This window comes from Onychomys torridus, chromosome X (assembly GCF_903995425.1).
Source record: "Onychomys torridus chromosome X, mOncTor1.1, whole genome shotgun sequence".
Classification (NCBI taxonomy): domain Eukaryota; kingdom Metazoa; phylum Chordata; class Mammalia; order Rodentia; family Cricetidae; genus Onychomys; species Onychomys torridus.
This window is the reverse complement of record NC_050466.1, coordinates 87,699,677-87,716,234: the sequence shown is the minus strand read 5'-3', so window position 1 is coordinate 87,716,234 and position 16,558 is coordinate 87,699,677. Positions and strand designations below refer to the sequence as shown.

Here is a 16,558-nt window from a genome sequence, read left to right as displayed (position 1 = left end):
GAAGTTGACCAAAAGGGAATAAAGCCGTCAAACACTCTAAAACCACGGAAAGGTAAATTGCCAGACTCTGCGATCTACCCCTTCATTTGTAAGTTACACCACAAAATAAACTTCCCTTTTAACTACGTGGAGTGGCCTTAATAATTCCACCAATAAGGGACTAATATAAAGTTTACATCAGACACTCTGAGCTCCTGAATTAAGGAACAACATACTCAACTCTACTATATCCAAGTCTCAAATTGACATTGCAAATACTTTAACTGAAGGAACATAGATGATAAAAAACAAAACAAAAACAAACAAAACAATCCATGAAATGATATCAAATGCCAAAATCACAATTCAGTAACATAAGAAAACATGAAAAACTAAGACTATATAATTCCTCAAAAATTGCAAATTCATTGGCATCTAATGAATTAGATGAAACTCCAGACAGAGAACTCAAAAGAATGATTTTATATACGTTCAAAGATATCAAATAAACAAAGCACTGGATCAAGAACACAAACAGCTGAATAAATAAAATAAGGAAGGCAGCTGGGCATGGTGGGCACGCCTTTAATCCCAGCACTCAAGAGGCAGAGACAGGTAGAGCTCTGAGAGTTCAAAGCCTGGTCTACAAAGCAAGATTCAGGACAGCCAGGGCTACACAACAGAGTGAAACCCTGTCTTGAAAAACAACAACAAAAAATCCAAGAAGGCAATGGGAGATATAAAAGAGTACTTCAACAGAGAGATATAAATACTGCAAAAAAAATCTAAAAATTCTGGGAATGAAAAACATATTAAATTAAATTTTAAAGAAAACACCGTGGAAAGTCTCAGCAATATAATGAATCAAGCAAAGGACAGAATATCTGAGTTTGAAGATAAAGTAGAAGACCTGAACAATCCAAGAAGGACAAAAATAAAGTAATAAGATGGTAAAAATGAGAATTCCAAGACATACATTGCATTATAAAAAAAGCCAAATCTACAGGTCATGGGCATAGAGGGAGAAGAATCTCATCCACTAGCACAAAAATATTTCCATAGGATGCTGCAAGCCACAAAAATATATGAAGCAGGATCTCAGCTGATGTTGACAAGCTAATACCTGGAAGAAGCCAAGGGCCTTCCAGGGGTCAAGCTGAGGCTCAAGGAGCCTTGGTGATATTTGGCTTTTGATTATTAACTGTTTCCTACTATGAATTTCTCATTTGCTATTGTAGCTTTTCCATCATTTATTGGGCACCATTTCCCCTCTACTAAAGGAATATTTAGATAACCTTCTGTGCAGGCTCCCTAATTTCAGGCCTTTCTGTCATTATTGTCATTAGTAGCATCCGGCCAGGACCACCCTCTGATGGACAAAAGTACCTTATCAGAGATACCTTTGTACTCTCTAAGAACAGACTTAAGCATCCAGACCATCTGTTTAAGAAGGCCTGGCGGATGTGCTAATTAAGCCTAACTTTCTCCCTTTCTAAAGTCTTATCTTTAGTTTTAGATCCACCCTTAACAATTAACTCAGAACTAAAGGGTTCCAACTTACAAGTACATCTAGCTGTGATGGAAGTTGCCTAGCCAAGTTGCTTAGCGACCAAGCACACTTACCAGAAACAGCCAGAGCAGAGATAGCTTGGAGAGATAAGAGTCAAAGGGATAAAAGGTAGTTTTATTTTCAGAGAGAGAAGACGGAGACGAGAAAAGAGAATGGACGAACTAGATGGGTAAGAACTGGAGAGGAACAAACTAAGATAGGGAAGAACTAGGTTGAAGGGCTAGAAGAGAGGACTAGAGGAATGAGATGGAAGATGAGGAAGAGCCAGATGGGGAAGAACAAGATGAGGAAGGACAAGATGAGAAAGAAGGGGATGGAAGAGAAGCTAAGATGGGAAAGAATTAGCTGGATGAGAACCTGGAAGAGGCGGAACTAAGACGAGAGAATTAAGATAGCACTTAGAGGGGACAGTAGATAAATGCAGAGAGAAGTCAGGCAAGAGAGGAGCTAGGCATGAGAGCAGAATAGAAGCTCTGTAGAGAGAAAACTGATACAGAAGAATAAAGTATATGGACTAAAGAGTTTCATGTATGTAGATTCATTTCATATCATCAAAGATTAGATTAACAGCTGGTTGTAGATTCTTCCTGGACACTGGGAGAGGACTATCGAGAGGTAGGACCCCCATAGTCCTTGTTAAGAGGAATTATAACAGAAAATTTCCCAGACTTAGGAAAAGAAATGCCAATACAGATACAGGAGTCATTTAGGTCACCAACTGGAAAGACTAGAAAAGAGCCTCCTCTCGTTGTATTATAAATAAAATACTATAAATGCAGAACTAAGAAAATAAACTGAAAGCAGCAAGGAAGAAATACCAAGTTATGTAAGAATATGGGCCCATCAGAATAACAGCAGATTATTCAACAAAACTTTATTTATTTATTTGTTTGTTAGTTTTGGAGCTGACGACCTAACACAGGGCCTTGCACTTGCTAGGCAAGCGCTCTACCTCTGAGCTAAATCCCCAACCCTCAATGAAAACTTTAAAAGCCAGGAGGACCTGGGCAGGGTCTAAAAGACAACGACTGCCAACCCAGACACTATAACCAGCAAAGATATCTGTCATACTGAAGGAAAAATACAAAACATTCCATGATAAAAATAAGCCAAAGGAACTTAGCAGCACTAAGTCAGCTCTACAGAAAATACTGAAAAGGGTCCTCCAGACTGAAGAGAGAAACAAATTCACCCATGAGGCCACAGGAAAGAATAAACCACGCTATAATTATAGTTTAAAATGAGAGGAAAGGGGGAAAATTTTCTCTACAAAATCAACAAAGGGATAGGAATCAATCCACACCTTTAAATAATATCTCAGAATATTCATTTTCTCAATTCTCTAATCAAAAGACACAGACACAGATCAGCTAAAAAAAAAAAAAAATCCGGAAACCAATTATTTGCTGCCTCCATCCAAGGAAGACATCTCATCCCCCAAAGATGACACCACTTTAGAGTTAAGGGCTGGAAAGCAGTATTTCACACAGATGGAAACAAGCAGGTGTCACTATTACAATATATGACAGTGTGAAGTTAAAGCCAAAATTAGCGAGATAAGATAAAGAGGTCACCTCATACTGATTAAGGGAACAGCCCATCAAAAGATGGGTTATGATTCTAACACATATGCCACAAACACAAGTGTACCCAATTTTATAAAAGAAATACTACTGGAAGTAAAGTCACAGATTAACTACAACACCATTGCAGTGGCTGACTTATATCCTGTGCTCACAACCTGACAGATCATAACTGACAAAATGGAGTAATAGGCTACATGACATCATAGATCAATTAGACTTAAGTATCTACAGAACAACCCATCCAAACACTGGAAAATACACATTTTTTTTTTCTCAGCAACCCATGGAGCTTTCTCTAAAATAGATCAAGTGTCTGCAAATAAGGAAAAACTAAAATAGTTACTTGTATTCTATCTGATCACAAAGGAGTATGCTTACAAATTAATAACGAGAGAAGTCTTAGCAAAATATGCCTGTATGTATGTTTGTGCACCATGTGTGTGCAATATCTCTGGAGGCCAGGAAAGAGAGTCAGATCCCCAGGGACTAGAGTTAAAGGTGGTTGTGAGCCACCATGTGGTTGCTGGGAATTGAACCTGGGTCCTCTGGAAGAGTATCCAGTGCTCTTAACCACTGAACCATCTCTCCAGCTCGGGAATTTTTATTTTATTTTATTTTTTTATTTTTATTTATTTATTTATTTATTTATTTATTTATTTATTTATTTATTTATTTTGGTTTTTTGAGACAGGTTTTCTCTGTGTAGCTTTGTGCCTTTCCTGGAACTCACTTGGTAGCCCAGGCTGGCCTCGAACTCACAGAGATCCTCCTGCCTCTGTCTCCCGAGTGCTGGGATTAAAGGTGTGTGCCACTACCACCTGGCTAAAAGTTCTTTTTTAATTTTTTATTTATTTATTTTGAGCTGAGGATCAAACCCAGGGACTTGCGCTTGCTAGGCAAGCGCTCTACCACTGAGCTAAATCCCCAACCCTGGGAATTTTTATTTTTGTGTGGTGTTGAAGATCAAACCCAAGGTCTCATTCATGGTGAGCAAACACTTTTTGACTGAGATATACTTCTAACCCCATTTTAATTTTTATATTTACATTAACAAAAAGAGAAACAGCCTAATGAAGTGAGTAAGTACAACATTCTCGAGTCAGGACATCGGGATTAAAAAAGTCAATTCATCATCAGTAAATCATGGGATTTTCATCAAGTCACAGCACTTACATTTTATCATTTGTCAAATGGACATAAGAATACCTCACCTGCCGGGTGGCACGGTGGTGCACACCTTTAATCCCAGCACTTGGGAGGCAGAGCCAGGCAGATCTCTGTGAGTTCTAGGCCAACCTGGTCTACAGAGCGAGATTCAGTACAGGCACCAAAACTACACAGAGAAACCCTGTCTCGAAAACAAACAAACAAATAAACAAACAAACACCTCTTCTACAGAGTTATGTGATACCTAAATGTTAGTTTTTAATATTACAACAGCAGCTGAACATGATGATTCATTTCTGTAACACTCAAGAAACTAAGTAAGGTGAATTGGCTACATAGCAAGACATATCCTTCAGAAAAGATACTGACAATAGAGATGTATTTCTTAAGAATATATAAGTATAGCTTTTCTGCTTCTGCCCTGGAGTATTTAAACCTCCCCAAGGTGTGTAGCAGGGCTAAAGACAACCAATGGCCATCTGAATTTTGATTGGTTCACTGATTATCCCTGGAAAAAAATTAAAGATCACTACTACAGTATAAAATGCTTGACATAAGGGCTTGGGCCATGTATGTTCTACAGTGGACTGCAAAGGACCCATATGACTTCCTTATAACAGGTATTTTGGCTCTCACTCTGCTGTTCCTAGTTAGTGCTGTATCGTCCTGGAATTTGGCCAAGATGATTGAAGCCAGAGAGAAGGAACAGAAGAAGAAACAAAAACATCAAGAAAATATTTCCAATGCTAAATAGTTTAGAAAAGATCGAGGGAGTAAACAGACTTTGCAGGTAGAGAAAAATCCTGTAACTTTGGAAGGATTCACTAAGGTTCCACTAAGGTATCCAATTTTATGATAGTATTCTTTAGTAAATAAAATCATGGGGCTGGAGAGATGGCTCAGTGGTTAAGAGCACTGACTGCTCTTCCAGAGGAACCGGGTTCAATTCCCAGCACCCACATGGCAGCTCACAACTGTCTGTAACTCCAGTTCTAAGGTACCCGACACCCTCATACAGACATACATATACAATGCACATAAAATAAAAAAACAAATATTTTTTTTTAAAAAGTTCTAAAAAGAAATGAAATAATGTCTGACCTCAATCAACACTGTAGTAACTTTTAGGCTTGGAAACTGAAGTTTGTTGATATGTACTGGCATTTATTCTATAGGTGGAGCACACCCAACTGAAAATTCAAAACCCAAAGTGCTGCAAAATCTGACACCTGTGTTCAGACATGCTGCTAAAGGGGAAAATTCCACACAGGTGCACTAAAATGTTATGTAAAATTACCTTCAAGCTATAAGAAACATAAATGATTTCTTTTTGTTTAGACTTCTATCCCATCCTCAAAGTGATATATAAATACTCTAGAATCTGGAAAAAAAAATATTCCTAGCCTCAAGCATTTACTTTGAAGCATTCAGTAACAAATGGGGTATCTTCATCAACCCCGTCTCCTCAAGGCCCAAGGAACTATGCAGAAGAGGTGAAAAGATTGGAAGAACCAGAGGGGATGGATGACACCAAAAAAAGTGTATCTTCTAGACACAACAGGCTTAATGCGCATATAAACTCAGAGTGTGGCAGCATGTGGAGGTCCCTGCACTAAAGTGGGGAGGGGTGAACACAAAGTCCCACCCCTAACAAAGAAGCTATTTGCAATTCATACATGCTGGCAAAGGAAAAATCCCTTTTCTCCAAAGGAATCTCATTGGATATGTTAACCGCACCTTGGGCTAGGCACCATGTCCAGGAGTAGATGGCCAACATGAAACAAATGTATTTTTGTAGATTTGTTTTGATCTCATTTTGCTTTGTTTGGGCTTTTTTGTTGTTGTTGTTCTATTGGTCCTTTGTATAATTTGGTTTCCATTTGTGTGTGTGTGTGTGTGTGTGTGTGTGTGTGTGTGTGTGTGTGTGTGTGTGTATTTCTTGCTTTTGTTTTAAGTTTGTCTGTTTTAAGTTTGGTGGGTAGGGAGGATCTAGGGGAGAGAAAATCATGATCAAAATATATTGTATGAAAAAAATTCAATTAAAAAAGAATTTGAAACCTTGGCTTGAGGTGGAAGGTTGTGAGAAGCCAAAGTGTTAGTTCCATAGGCAGCTAGATGTTTCCTTAACAGGCCAGATCCTGTTTTCTCTCTCCTAAAAAAAGATAATGACAGCAAAAAAAATCATTTACTTGCTGGGCAGTGGTGGCACATACCTTTAACTTTTTTTTTTTTTTTTTTTTTTTGAGACAAGGTTTCTCTGTGTAGTTTTGGTGCCTTTCCTGAAACTCGTTTTGTAGACCAGGCTGGCCTTGAACTCACAACAATTGGTCTGCCTCTGCTTCCCAAGTGCAGGAATTGAAGGCTAAAATGTATAGTTTATTAACAGTGATTTTAAAATTCTTTTGCAGGTCGGAAGAGGTCACCAGATCTCATTACGGATGGTTGTGAGCCACCATGTGGTTGCTGGGAATTAAACTCAGGACCTGTGGAAGAGCAGCCAGTGCTCTTAACCACTGAGCCATCTCTCTGGCTCCGATTTTAAAATTCTTATTGCTTAATTATTGGGATGGAAGCATTACTGACTTTCTTAAGGGAAAATTATAATTAATGAGTGTGTCTATTTGCATTTTCTGACTTTAGCCTTGTGACAACTGGTAATTATCAAGACCTTCTGCATTTGTAAACCTAATTTTAGAAAAGATTCTCATTATCTTGACAATCTCAAACATCACCTACTGGACTGAATAATTTTTGTGCAGAGCACTGCCACTTTCTTAAGTGAGTTGCTGAGAAGAGCACCGTGTTTTATAGTTGGCAGGGGAAATGCTAAGTACTGTCACGACCTTGGGTTCAGTTTTTTTTTTTGATTGTGCTACTCATCAGAACTGTAAAGCAGTTCAATGGCAGTGATAAGTTGCTGATTACATAGATACTACTTTTGTTTGTATTCCATCTGTTTGTAACTCATATGGTGGTGGTGACCTGTTACTTTTTACTTGGATAGGTTCAAAGTGAAAATTAAAATTTCAAACTTATGAAGTCACACTTCATAACTGATAAAGGTTTAGTGGCAATGCAGGAACTGGATAGAATGGCAGTTAGAAGGGCCTAAGGATCTTTCAGTGGTAAAACAGACTTCAGACTATTAAACATAGCTTTTCTAAATTCATGGTCCAGTCACTTTATTCACTGCAGAATTTAATTACTTATTAATGTTTTCTGCTCCCCTGGTAATGAATTTTAAGTTACAGTAACTGTCAAATAATATTAATTAAAAATAAAACTAGGTATTGAAATACATTTGACACTTTTTTCTTTAAAAGGACTATGTAAATATATAAAATGTTAAGTTTTTTATGTGTGTATTTGTCTACCTGTATGTAGGTGTACCATGTGTGTGACCGTTGTCTGTGGGGGTCAGAAGAGGATGTTAGAGCCCCTGGGACTAGAGTTACAGATGTTTTTGAGCCAACATGTAGGTGCTGGGTACTGCACTAGGTCTTCCGCAAAAGCGGTGTGTGCTGCGCCATCTCTCTAGCCCTGTATCTCCTACTTTTTTAAAATGTTACTCTGCTAGGGATCAAATTCAGGGCCTTGGGCATGCTAGACTGTTCGACTACTGAGCTATACTCCAAGTCCTCTATTTACAAACTAATTTCATATACAGTGCTGCATCGAATTCTCTCCCAGATTCTCCAAGTTCGGCTAGGATTTCCATTTCATAAGAAAATGAGTGTCTCGAAAAACCAAAACCAACCAAACAAACAAAGACAATGATATAAAAAGAGTTAAGGGGTTTGCTCTAAATTGTTCAGAAATGATAATAGTGATAAAAGTGAAATTAAAGTTAGGTGATGAAAAAAAGCTACTGAAGTGGTTTCTATTTTTAATTTACAAGCGAGTACTATGTATTCATGGTGGATAAAACATCTACAAATGGTGTTGGATGAACTAGCTATCCAGCTGTAAAATTCCAACTTAGATCTGCATGTGACAGCTGATACAAACTGATAAGACTCTCAAAATATAAAAGATAAATCGGGTTTCACAAAAGTTTAAAACCTTCCTGTGCCTTCTCTTGGACACTTTTCCTTCTGTTTGTTGTCTCTAATTCTGACGTGTTAGCCTTTGTTCTATCTTGTTATATTTTATTTTACTTACATAAATAAATAAATAAATAATCAACAAACAAAAAACTATCAAAAAATTACAGGATTTGCAGAAATATGTTTTCTACATTATCTCCAATCTGAATTTTATTTTAATTTCCTGGTTGTTTCTTTCAATTTATGCTCTTGGTGGTGGTGTGGGTAGTTTTGAAGCCACCTTAAATCTCCCAAGAAATAGTTTGGAATGTGCAGAGGAGAGGGAGTTGTGAGCAACTTGGGGGATGAGCACTGTGGAGAATTTTTCGAGCTTATATGTGATAAGGAGTGTGGTCCTTAAGATGAAAATTAACAGATTACAAGACTAAATAGCTATTTTATTCAAAGACCTGTCTGTGGTGGCAATATTGTAGTAAAAATCAGCAAAAATTAATGAATAAAACTGTAATAGAATTACAAAAACAAATACCATTTTGTGCATCAAAAAAGGTATACCTTAGGGCCAGTGGGATGGCTCAGTGGGTAAAATTGCTTGCTTCTGAGCCTGATGACTCAGAACTTAGTTCAATCCCTGGAGGCCTTGTAAAAATAGGATAGAACCAACTCCACATATATGCCTCCCCCTCCAAGAAAAAAAAACGTTTTAAGAAGTCTATAAAGAAAGAAGAAAAAGACAACATATACAGTGGGTGAACATATTTAGAAAGCAAATACTGACACAGATCATGTATGGTACAAAGAAGTCAACCTCCAAAAAAAAAAAAAAAAAATTAGCCGGGCGGTGGCGCAGGCCTGTAATCCAAGCACTCGGGAGGCAGAGGCAGGCAGATCTCTGTGAGTTCAATGCCAGCCTGCTCTACATAGCGAGTTCCAGGACAGCCTCCAAAGCTACACAGAGAAACTCTGTCTCGAAAAACAAACAAAAACAAAAAAGAAGTCAACCTCGCGAGAGTCAGGCCTGTAATCCCACCACACAGGAGGCTGAGGCAGGAGGTGTGTCATGGATGTGGAGGTCTGGCAAACTGTAAATCTCATAGATGCCAGCAGAGGGCGTATGGAGACCATGAGCTTTTAAGTCAGTCACTGACCTTAAGGAAGCCCAAAGCATTTCCTTTGGGAGTTTAAAACCATGTGAAAGCTCTGGCCAGCATCCCACAGAAAAAGACAAAAGAGAAGAAAAAACAGTCAGAACTTACAAAGGCGGGCACACCCAGCAGAACTTTCTGGTAGCTCAGCTCATAGAAACATGGTGATTTCTTTAAAAACTAAAAGGAGATCTTCCATTTAATTCAGAAAGACAGTCCCTGTGTACTTAACCCAAAGGCTTCAAGTCAACATATCACAGAGATGCTTGCACATCAGTGTTTACTGCTGCATTTTTTACAATAACTAAGTTTTGGAACCAATCAAAGTATCTACCAGTAGAGGAATGGATAAGGGAAATTTAGACACAACAGAATTTTCTTTTGGCGAAGAAGAACAAAGTCCTGTCATTTCCATTTAATGAATGCAATGGGAGATAATCATACCAACTAAATTAAGCCAGTCTCAGAAACACAAATGTCACGTATTTTCTTTTACTTGCAGTTTCTAGATTTTATACAGATGCATAAAGTCATGTATTTATTTATGGCATGAAAATAGAAATAAAACTGTGAGAACAGAGGGGACTAATGGAAGGGAGGAGAGAAAGGGGAGTAATAAGAAGGAGATCTTGCGGGGCGGTGGTGGCGCACGCCTTAATCCCAGCACTCTGGAAGCAGAGGCAGGTGGATTTCTGAGTTCAAGGCCAGCCTGGGCTACAAAGCAAATTCCAGGACAGCCAGGGCTGCTACACAGAGAAACCCTGTCGAAAGAGAGAGAGAGAGAGAGAGAGAGAGAGAGAGAGAGAGAGAGAGAAAGGGAGAGAGCTCGACATACAATATACATGCAGAAAAGTTTGAACATTTAAAGGGGGGAGGAGAAAAGAAGGCACAGTGAAACCCACCACTTTCCATGTTAACTGAAACAATGAATTTAAAGAAGAAAGAAAGACAGACCATTTTTACCAGCTGCCTTCTCTCAATCTCACCAAGCAGGGAAGATAAACTCACAGGGCCTGTGGGGGGTGGGGGGGGTGGGGGCGGGGCACAAGCAGCCACTTACTGTGAGCAAATCCCTGGGTCACTCTTCCAGCTCACCTTCCCACAGCATGTCTCTGTCACCTGACCACCTCCAACTCCACGCCTCTTTCATTTTGTAGCTCAGAATGCTACTTAGGCCTCCAACATTTGGCTTCTTCTGAAGCCTCCTGTTTTCGTGAGTCTTCTGTGTGTGTTGCCTCTGTATACATTTCTCCTGTTAGTCTACTGCATTTTTCACAAGACTGAGCCTTTCCACAGGGTGGGGAGAGCCCCTTTCTCTTCTACAGCATGTCTCACCTTCTTTCTATTTCTCGGCTACTTTGGGGATCCTTGTTTTTGATCTGTCTTCTAGACCTCTTATTCTTAGTTCAAACTACTCTCAAGATTATATAAACATTAAAAGTACAATGCAGGCCAGGTGTGGTGGCAAAAACTGTTAATCCTAGTACTTGGGAGGCAGAGGTGGGTGGCCCTCTGAATTCTTGGCCAGCCTGGTCTACATAGCAAGTTCCAGGCCAGCCAAAGCTACATAGTGAGATTCTATATCAAAAAACAAACAAACAACAACAACAACAAAATGAGTGGGATGTTTGTTAGGAGGTACTTTGAACCCGTATAATATTACATCACTTATTAAAGTTCAGTTTACTCTTTCAGTATGTCCATGTACAATAAATCTGCACCACAAAACTTTTGCTTTAAGGAAATAAGAAAACAATGTATTCTGAGCTCCAAATGTGTAACCATGATCCAGGAAAATAGATTTGCGTTACACTGCATGTATCTTACAAAATGAAAAATATTTTATTAGCTTTAATGCTCACAGAAAAGAAATCCATGCATCAGTGTGTTTACAAAATTCCTAGGTGGAGTCAGGGCGTAAGTGGACTAAGCAATATGGGGGAATGTGTGATATGTAGAAGTTGTCTTTATCAAATCCTTGATTCTAAGTTTAACGGATGCTACAGATATGCCAAGCTAAGTGATACATTTGCAGGAATTTTATCTAAAGAAGGATGCTAGGTCACATTGACAGGTTGATAGGCTGTAGCGGTTAAAAAGGTCTAAAGTCTGGGTGCGGGAGCACAGGCTTGTAATACCAGTATTTGAGAGGCTGAGGCAGGAAGACCAAGAGTTCTAGGCAGCTGGAACTACATAGTAAGACCCTCTCTTAAAAAAATACATTAGGGCTAACGATAGTACAAGGTGTTTTGACCTATAACCTTCCATCTCTCCACAATCATGAGGTCAAGGTCAAGAAGTCTGCAGCTACAAATGTAAATTTGGCCTCATATTTTCCAGTTTCACCCAATGGGTTTCATTTACTTTGATAATTAGATTCTGCAAGACTCGACTAATGGGAATCTCTTTAATCTAGTTCCTTTGTCCTCCCCACTTTTTATTATTTCGTGACACTAGGGATCAAAGCCTGAGTCTCATGGACATTAAGCAAGTGATCCCACTGAATTACATTTCCAGCCTTCGGTGGCTTTTTTGACCAGATTCCTTCATTATTCAATTAGTATTTGCTTTCTGGAATAAGAAATGTTCTGTATTCATATCTTCCATGTCCCAGCTGCAGGGTCAGCTACTCATCCAAAATGCCTGTATCTTTTTGATGTTTAGAAGCTGAAACCTGGGTGCTACAACTGTCTATTACTACAGAGGCACAGGCCTGCTCAGTCATCCCAGTGGACATAGCTAGATAATTTCCTATCTCAGTTGAGATCTGGGAATCAGACCCTGAATCCCATGCAAATGAGCTGAACACATCTGACACTATGTGACAGTCTACACCTTGTCACTCAGATCAAGGTCAGAAACCCTGCCTTGGGCCACCATTGTTCCCCTTAACCATCATCCTGAAACCTACCATTCTTAGCCAATCTTCTTGTTCTGCTGTTTGGACTTATCTTTCAAATTTTGCTTGTCTCCCTTTTAATATTTATTATGGAAAATATCTAGCATGCAGAAGGACAGAAAATAGTAGAATGACGGGCTGGAGAAATGGCTCTGAGGTTAAGAGCACTGACTGCTCTTCCAGAAGTCCTGAGGTCCAATTCCCAGCACCCACATGGTAGTTTACAACCATCTATAATGAGATCTGGCGCCCTCTTCTGGACTTCAGGCATATATGCAGGCAGAACTCTCTCTATATATACATCTTTAAAAAGAAAATAGTAGAATGAGATTTCTTGCTTTCTTTTCTTTCTTTTTTTTCTTCTTCTTCTTTTTTGAGACAGGGTTTCACTGTGTAGCTCTGGCTGTTCTGGAACTCACTCTGTAGACCAGACTGGCCTCAAACTTAGAGATCAGCTTGCTTCTGCCTCCTGACTGCTGGGATTAAAGATGTGCACCACCACACCTAGCAGAATGAGCTTTCTTACACCCAGCACCAGCTTTAACAATTACAATTCATTGCCACTTTTGCTTAACTTATTTTCCTTACTCTTTCTATCCTGGATGATTTTTAATCAATCTTACATATCATATCTTTTAAAAAATCATATGTTTACTTTATAACAATGTTAGATTTATAGAAAAATTAAGATAGTTCAGAGAATTCCCATCTACCCGATGCCCATTTTTCTCTGTTATTGAAGTCCTATATTAACTAGTACAGTACACTGTTTTTTCCAGATGGCAGCATTGGCATGAACCATGTGGAAAACATAGGCTGAGTTGCTGTAGATATGAATTAAGCCTCTCATTTGCCCCTAGCTGAAGGCTCTAAGTGAAGGCTTACATGGCACTGCCTGGGAAGGAGGCAGAATTAATGACTTACATAAAGATGGTAATTGAATACCTAAAAACCTGGGTCCCATCCCAGGTATAACCACTGCCTCCAGTGAACCATGTGGCCCTAGAAACAAGGAGAGGGTGTTCAGAAGGCCTGGCATTACAGTCTAGACCTGATTTCTTGGCAGGAGTGCTGGAGCTAGGAAGAGGAGCTAGGGCCTGGAACTAAGGCAATAATTTAAGGTCTTGCAAAGGCCTTAGCTTAAGAGATCTGATATATGTGAATGGGACTATCACAAATCTAGGAAAAAACCTGAGAGTTGAATATATATATATATATATACTAGTTGAAGCCTAGTATGCTATAAATACCATGACTAGAGGCTGGAGAGATGGCTCAGAGGTTAAGCACTGGCTGTTCTTCCAGAGGTCCTGAGTTCAAATCCCAGCAATCACATGGTGGCTCACAACCATCTACAATGAAAGATCTGGTGCCCTCTTCTGGCCTGCAGGCTAAACACTCATTGTATACATAATAAATAAATAAATCTTTTAAAAAATACCATGACTATTTGCCTCCATTTTAGCTTGGATCTTTTACCAAGGCTCAGAGTCACGGAGGCAATCCTTGAATGACCAGTTCTAAACTTTTGACAGGTAGGCTACTGGACTAGTAGCTAACCCCAGCATTTGAGCAAAGACTTTCAATGAACTCACTTTCTTTTTCAAGCATACAGAGAGAAGAGGGTTTTATTGTTTTTCTTGTGTTGTTGTTCTTGTAGGGCTAATGTGGGGGTTACAGTGACAGGCTACTTGAAGCTTCATAGGGCCATATCCATATGAGGTGTTCAATTTTAAGGTTCATTTTCTGGTGCCCATAAGGCCTCATAAACAAGTTTAACTGAGTCCAAACTCAGAAATCCAGAGTGTAGTTGTGCTGAGTATACCTACATCTATGATTAGTGTGTTTCTGTGTATGTGAGTCTTCTTTGTACTCCATAACCACAAGAAACCACTCTGTGTGGTATTTCAGTGGAGGTTTCTTTGTCTGGGCAGCAGGCTATCTATGTATTGAAGAAAGACACTACTCGGTAGGAGCTGTAAGGGTGAACGGTCCTTATCTGAGACCTGGCCAAACAGGTGGAGACTGCTTTGGAATTCCTGCGGCAGGAGAGTCCAAGTTAATTGGTGACCAAACTTCGAGTCAGGGTCTCACCACTCCAAGGCAAAGGAACTGAGAGTCAGGATTGCAAAGATGCGGATCAAAGTATCCTTTAGGTCGAGGACGCCAGTCCCCTGGAAATCTGTCTTAGGATGACATAGGGGTTTTGTTCAACAAGGTGATTATGGCTTCATTGTTAAATGTAAGCACGGTACCAGCTGGTAAATACCATCAGGTTCTTGACTACCAATGTAGATATGTTGAAAGGGTAGTAATAAGGTAAGTAGGCCACAGGCCTCAAACTTATTAATGAGAGGTTATAGTCAGCTCTGGGTAGTCTCTTTCAATGTCCTATTTATTTGTAATATTGACATGGACTAGGTGGTGGGGGATATGGATTTTGACATTTTCATTATTGTTCCCAGTTATTAACAGCCTGAGAAAGTCCTCATGAGGTAATGAGAAGCTCTCAACTGATGGTTAGCATACATGGTAGAGTTAGGGTAGCCCCAACATAGTCAAGGAACAAAAGTGCTACCATGCCACATTTCCTTTCTTTCTTAGTCCTTGAGGCCTCTTCCAGGTTTAAAGACCTTGAAGACCACATCTAGTCAGGTGGGAAAATGACCTTGGGGTTCCTTATCTGGTTTTTGACATTTTCGTCTCATATCCTGGCTGATAAAATGGACTAAAAGAGTAGAGAGGCCTTTAGGATGCTCTGGGTACTAGTTAGTATATTTACACATTATCTTCAGTAAATCTGGAGCCAGACAGGGATGTGTTCTTAGCTGGGCCCTCATCTTCCCTAGGAGGGGCCTTCCATGGATCAGAGGCATAGACCTTCTCAACTTTTGCCTGGCCAGTGATATGGATCTTTTCCTCAAGGATATAGAAGGTAGTTTTATGTATATATGTAAATTTATATATAATAAAATTTATAAATTTTACATATGTGTATATAATCTCCTGCCAAATAGGTCAAAGGAGATAATGATGGCTCAAAATTATTCTTATTCTTATTATTTTGGTTTTTCAAAACAAGGTTTCTCTGTGTAACAGCCCTGACTGTCTTGGAACTTGTTTTGTAGATCAGGCTGGCCTCAGAGACCACTTGCCTCTGCCTCCTGACTGCTGGGATTAAAGATGTGCGCCACTCACCCTTATCCCCATCCCCTTCCCTGGCTTCAAAAGTCTTTAATAAAGGTGTAGAGATCTTGGATAAAAGGCTCAAGTTTGGTGTCTAGTTGGTAATATCAGACATGTGTACTTTGATAGCTACCAGCTTTTTACCAGCTACCTCAGAGCTAGAATACAGGCTTCCTCTAGCAACAGAAAGTGTTTGTTTCCTAAAGGTACTCCCAGAAGCGAGTGGTAGGAGGAAGAGAGAACACCAAGGCCACCAGAATAGGGGACAGGGGACCAGTAGGATGAGGTGGGACAAAGGGGGGCCATTAAGGAGATCTTTGCCTAATAATGAGGGCCCCAAGAGTCCATTCAAACACACACAGCAGGTTTTTCCTCAGATTTAGATCCTGAAAAGGGAACACAGAAACTTGATCGGGTAGAAAGGCTCACACAGCTGCAGATGAGACTCAGTTGGGAAAGTGCAGGCCTAGAATGCCAAAGACCATGGCTTTGATCCCCAGTACCACCTTAACCAGGAAGTAGGACACAAGTCTGTAGCCCCAGCACTTCAGCAGTAGAAGCAGGCTAATTTGAAGTTTCAGGTCCCCACAGTGTGCATGGGGGACAAATTTTGGATGTTGAGTCCCAGGCACTGAGTTCTAGCCATCAAGCATGGCGGCATTCACCTTTACCCACTGACCTTTACCCACTGACCCATATAGTAGCAGTCTTCCCTCCATCCTTCCGTCCCTCCTTTCCTCTCTCTCTTCCTTTTTTTGGTTTAGTTTTTGCTTTTTCTTTTTGAAACAGGATCTAATGGCTACACACACCCTACTGACACAGAAAGGGAGCCCACAAGGGTACAACATAAGGATTTCATCAATGTCCAGTTCGCTGAAGCAATGAGTTTTTTTATTGGGATTCCTAACAGGAAGACTAGTGATGGGCGACTTACCGGAAGCAGAGATGACTCAAAAGCCTCAACAGAAATTCCACCTCAA

At 39.8% G+C, this 16,558-nt stretch overlaps 1 protein-coding gene across 1 annotated transcript; it reads left to right on the top strand.

Moving 5' to 3' along the window:
* The first annotated feature begins 4,846 nt into the window (after positions 1–4,846).
* Positions 4,847–5,056, top strand: LOC118573712 (small integral membrane protein 15-like). Its single transcript, XM_036174034.1, has one exon. The coding sequence runs from the start codon at positions 4,847–4,849 to the stop codon at positions 5,054–5,056; it is 210 nt and encodes a 69-aa protein (XP_036029927.1).
* The last annotated feature ends 11,502 nt before the right edge of the window (positions 5,057–16,558 follow it).